At 35.0% G+C, this 5,899-nt stretch overlaps 1 protein-coding gene across 2 annotated transcripts; it reads left to right on the plus strand.

The window, feature by feature from the left end:
* The first annotated feature begins 2,830 nt into the window (after positions 1-2,830).
* Positions 2,831-5,605, plus strand: LOC148274840 (uncharacterized). 2 transcript variants are annotated; one of them, XM_088236564.1, is made up of 2 exons: positions 2,831-2,975; positions 4,570-5,605. In XM_088236564.1, exons 1-2 carry the CDS (start codon positions 2,897-2,899, stop codon positions 5,508-5,510), a joined length of 1,020 nt encoding a protein of 339 aa, XP_088092690.1. In that variant the 5' UTR covers positions 2,831-2,896; the 3' UTR covers positions 5,511-5,605. The 2 variants fall into 2 exon arrangements, with proteins under 2 accessions (XP_088092690.1, XP_088092691.1); XM_088236565.1 differs by lacking the exon at positions 2,831-2,975 and adding an exon at positions 3,930-4,060.
* The last annotated feature ends 294 nt before the right edge of the window (positions 5,606-5,899 follow it).

The raw sequence follows: 5,899 nt of genomic DNA on the forward strand, positions 1-5,899 counted from the left end.
AGCGGCCATTTCGTCCATCGCTCATAGACAATATGCTTGAATAACTTTAATAGACAATCAAAGAAGTGAATTAAAGCATTAGTGCTTACTTACCGAAATAGGGTCTTTGCAGGTTTTTTAAATTTTAATATTACTAAATAATAAATTCTATCGTAAATTTAACGAGTAATTATTTTTAATCAATTTTGTCGCGCTTCTAATTTAATTTAACTCTGCTACTTGTATTACCCCTTTCACTGTACTTGGGCAAATTATATGGACGGCCTATGTCAGAGGTGGTTATTTTTCCTACAAATATAAATTAAAGAAAAACCTGTTAACTCATACAAGTATCAAACAAAAGGCGACAAAACTACTTGTAAATAAGTAGATATAAGTTTTGACCTATTAGTTTTTTTGTCGACGTCACTCAGTACGCAACTCCTGATTTAAATTTAACTATGCCGTGTTGTGTCCTTTTAGTGTGTAGGATACTGAATTTCAAATTGCTTTCAATGGACAATGAAGAAAAATACTTAATTTTTGAATTCATTCAAAAATGAAGTATTTTTAAAGGTTCACATTAAAGGAGTTAAAAAAAAGTGTTTGCAATTTGAGGTTACATAATTTAACAAATTACAACAGGAATGGAGAATACCCTAAATAAGGGAATATGGAAGTCAAGGCATTTACAGGGCTTATGACCTGTCATTGGCTGGTTTAAGTGGCCACTTTACACACTGTGTAACATTCACCGTTTTGCCTATGTCTCCATCCCTGTTGTAATTTGTTAATCTTAATGACCCCCGAGGGGGTGAAATCCAGTCTTTTGTCTATGAACATTTGGACAAACTCAAATATTGTTACATAATTTATTTTTATTTTACTCTTACAAACTATAAACAATAATGAAAATAATGTGACCTCACTGGGGTTGTCCGTGCCAAGGACACTTTACAATAAACTTTTTTGAAATGTTTTTACATTTGAAAATAATAAACAGAGATGACTAACTTAACAAACAGAGATAATTAACCAAATATTCAGACTGTTTTTAAAACTGTGTATATATGTTTATTATTTATATTACAAAACGCACAATAAAAATACAAAAACCTAACGTAAGCTATAATTTTGTGTAGTAGTGAATTCAATATTGGTTTGGGCGAATGAGACAATGGATTTTACTTCTACCTAGCTTCACTATCCATTTCTTATAGCTTTTTAATTGAATTGAATGGGGACGTGAGTTAAAGGGTAAATTAGGACATTAAAAATAAACTCGGTAATACAATTATCTAAATGTAATTTAATGTTGATTTATAACCACTTACTGACTTTTCTATGTCTACCGGTTTCGAGACGTACCCTACTAGACGTTAAATAACATTTAGTAAAATGTTTGACCACCAAGTTAATGCTTTAAATATTAATAATATACTTTTATCGGGTGAAAAAAATATGATTGACTTTATTTATAAACATTTTGGACAAGCGTAAAAAGGATTGCTGTTCTTTTTTGCTATCCCGATAAATTTTACTAAACAAATCGATGTTCATATAATTGATCGTATATATAACTTTCATTATTGTAATATTTGTAGATTTTAATTTATTTATTGACTAAGCGAGTCAATTTTAAACAGAAATTATATTTTTAAACTTTTTTTTTACTTATTTGCGCATGTTGTATTTATATAGTTTAAATGATGAACAGTATCTAGATAACATATTGTGATTATTAAATTAATTTCCTAAGTATTGTTTATCGTTTGTGAACCATCTATCCATCTTTTATTTTCTTCTTCCATATATATATATATATATATATATATATATATATAAATGAATCGCCGTGTTGTGTCTCGCAAAAACTCAAAAATGGCTTGACAGATTTAGGTGCGGATTTTTGCTAAATTTTCTTATTCAGGTTTGCAAGGTTTACAAATAAAAACATCTATAATATGTTGAGTAGAAAAAAAAAATACAAGCATATATGTGTTTTCATCGATTTTTCAGGGTTGTATTTGACTGAAATGCATATTTTAAAAAAATTGGAGGATGTTGTTTTTTGTATAGTAAAAAAGTTGGATTTTTTAGGTTTACAAACAACAATTATTTTAAATGATCACTGAATTGATTAATTTCCTTACAATTTCTTAAATTCTTCATATCAACTTATTTTTAATAGATTTTTGTAATGCTATCATAATTTCAACTGACATTCGAGACATTTATGAAAAACAAACTCTTACCAGAATGCACCACTGACAAATAAAATATGTAGGTAAAGTAAAAACGATTTTTTTTGTCATTTTTGTAATTAATTTTGGTTTCGAATTAAATGTTAAGCTCACATTAAAACACTGCTGGCGATTAAATAATGACTAAATTCGCGTTAGGCACGAGTTGACTGTCATAATTTTAGAAAGTTCAGCTTAAAACGCGGTATGACTTTTCTTCACTAACACGCATTTACGTATTTTCTCCATAGTTTGTAGCGCTAGAGTAGCGATTTTCGCACAGTTTTTATTTGACCATGATGAGGCTCTTAACCAACTACATGTGGAGATTAAACAAAAAACAAACCCTTATTACAAATATATAAATAGCTCAAAGAAGTCCCAAATAAATAACGTGTATAATTCATTACAAAAAATGTTTGTTCAACCAGCTAATAGTGGCCATGCTAACGTTTGGGCAGAACAACGTCTGCCGGGTCTGCTATTATAAATAAAATAAAAAGAAACATCCTCGTTAGTACGTTTAATTCAAGCACGTCACGCTTTAAGTACGTAGTAAGGTAAGCTGGCAACATTTTCTCCGGCATTTCACAAAGGCCGCTATTTTGTGTTTTGACAGTGTCTCAAACTTACTCCCTAGTTGAGTGTTAGTTGGTCTATAATATAATAGGTACATGGGAGGTGGAATGATCCCCATCAGCAAAGAAGCAACTTTGTTACGTTTCCAGGGCATTAACTTTTACTCAGAACAAGGTGGGTTGTTTCACGAAACATAATCATGGAACTCGCTTCAGCGAATGTGAAGGCTGAACCAGGAAATGGCGACGTAAAAGGAGATATCCTCCGTACGGGAGAATGGTCGCAACGTCACTACAGAAGCGAGGAGACAAGTATTGCTACCGTGAAGGTGGAACCGGGGACTGGTGATGTAGAAGGAGATATTTTTCGTACTGGGGAAGGCACGCAACGTCACTACAGAAGCGAGGAGCCAGGTGTCGCTACCGTGAAGGCTGAACCGGAGACTGGTGATGTAGAAGGAGATATTTTCCGTACTGGGGAAGGCGCGCAACGTCACTACAGAAGCGAGGAGCCAGGTGTTGCTACCGTGAAAGCTGAACCTGGGACCAGCACAGACCAACCTGAGATAACTAGTGATATAATTATCCCCACAGAGACGGATATTTATAATTCTGATAATAAACGAAAGTGTTCGGATTCTTCTCGTAACAATGAAGTTCCTTCAAGTTAGTAATATCTTTCATGTTTTGCTCTGAAATAATAAGTCTGTGAACTATGGATGACGGTACTTCTCTCTTGCAATGGTTGCGTTTAGGCCATGGTTTGCTTTGAGTGGATTTACACTAATTTTGTGGCTAGTGTGTCCACATTTGAAACAAGTAATCGAGGTCCTTAATCTTTGGCTTTTGTCCATCGCATCTGTTTTTTTGACATTTAAAGGTACTATGGTGTGGGAAACCACCGAACGCCACGACATTTGCGGACTAAGTTTTGCATAGTCTCGCAACTTTAAAGTTGGCGATGCGTTTGCTGGTTCTCGGTAGGAGGTATATAAAATTTTGTAAATGTCACAGCGCAAATGGATGCAAGGAAATGGAGTGAATGAACTGACCTTTTTTGTTGATTTTCTTGTTTTCTCCGAGCTTAGCTGAGGCGGCGATACGGCGGAGCGAGCGGCAAAACTTCAAACCGAACATGCACTTCAATCGCGGTCAAATCGGACACTGACCCCGGGTGGCAAGATTATTAACTCAATAGTTATTTGAACTATAAAGGTGCAAAAGGGACAGGATTCAAGTGGGCGAGAGAAAAGGAGACAGGTATCGGAATTTATTTACGCTGTGACACATTTTCAATCGGCCTAACCACAAGTACAACACTAATTCTTTTATTTGTAATGTCTGCTAGCAAAACATCAATTTCCTGTCTTCGTCTGGCTGCTTTTATATTTGACAATGTCTTCAATCCTCGTGATGAAAGTCGGTTTACGTGGATATGATAGCTGGAAGTCGGCAGTAAAATTTTCCCAAGAAAGTCTGTGTTTTCTTTTATGATGAAATTAAAAGATTCTTATATATCTACAATATTATGGTCATATGTATCAATACTTATTTTATCAAATCGAACGGTTTGACTAGGTAGAAAGAAATCGCATTAAGACAATATTCCCGCCCTTTTGCGTTTATAAAATGTTTAAATTAATTTAATAACTTAAACCTCGGACCTCCGATCCGTGAGTCCGCAACACTACCAAGAGACCACATTTCTGTTCTCTTGGGACTCTTTTATTGTGTATGTAAAAAAAATACTATTCATGTTTATGTTTCAGGTTTACAACCATGCCAGAAAAATATGTCCCGCAAAGAGTGTCAATATAAACGTTCCAAGAGGTCTTCCTTAGAAGATCACAAGCGATCTCATACTGGAGAAAAACCGTTTTCATGCTTCGAGTGTCCATATAAATGTTCTTATAACTCGCATTTGAAACGTCACATGCAAACTCATACGGGCGAAAAACCATTTTTATGTTCAGAATGCTCATACAGGTGTTCGCAAGAAGTGAGTTTACGATATCATATGCGGACTCACACTGGCGAGAAACCGTTTTCATGCTCTGAGTGCTCATTGACGTGGTGTCAAAAATCGCAATTAAATCGACACATGCTTACTCATACTGGTGAAAAACCATTCTCATGCTCAGAATGTCACTATAAATGCGCACGGAAATCTGATTTGAGATTACATATCCAAACTCATACTGGCGAGAAATCGTTTCCATGCTCAGAGTGCTCATTGAAGTATCACCGAAGCTCTGATTTAAAGCGTCACATGCGTATTCATTCTGGCGAAAAACCATTCTCATGCTCAATGTGCAGCTATAAATGTGCGCAGAAATCTTTTTTGAAAGTGCACATGCTAAATCATACCGGCGAGAAACCATTCTCGTGTTCAAAGTGTCAATTTAAATGCACACAAAAATTTGCTTTGAAATCACACACGCTTACTCATACCGGTGAGAAGCCGTTTTCGTGCTCAGAGTGCTCGTTTATTTGTGCACGAAAAGACGGTATGAAATGTCACGTTAGAATTCATACCGGCGAGAAACCATTCTCCTGCTCAATATGCCAACCTAAGTTTACTCGACAATCGTCATTAAAACATCACATGATAACTCATTCCCGCAGTGAAAAATTCGTCTGTTCCGATTGTCAGTACACGTCTTCCAAAAAAAGTGATTTAATTCATCACTCTTTGATTCACATTAGCTAGAAAGTTCTTATTGTAAAATTGTAACTAGTTCCGCCAAATCAAAGGTTCGAAACTCCAGAGTATATTTTTTTAAGTTTGTAGAAAGGAAACTGCCCTTTACAATGAATGAGGAAAGTTAGTGGTTTAAAAAAATATATGTTTGTTAACAGTCTATCAAACTAAGTCAAATTTGTGTTTTTTGTATCGTATTATCATAGTTAGGATTTTTTAAAGTTTTGTAATTTCGAAATTCCACGCCCCTGACGTCGCGAGTTCAACTCGGTGAGTTTTCCTGACGTTTAAAAGTAGAACCCCGCACCTGTCAAAACACGCTAAACGTCGAAAAACATGGCTAGTCGGAAACCGGAAATCTATCACGACGCTATAATTTATCGGTTATTGTTGACACG

This window comes from Micrasema longulum, unplaced genomic scaffold, assembly GCF_059751315.1.
Source record: "Micrasema longulum isolate JH-2025_06_02 unplaced genomic scaffold, ASM5975131v1 h1tg001567l, whole genome shotgun sequence".
Classification (NCBI taxonomy): domain Eukaryota; kingdom Metazoa; phylum Arthropoda; class Insecta; order Trichoptera; family Brachycentridae; genus Micrasema; species Micrasema longulum.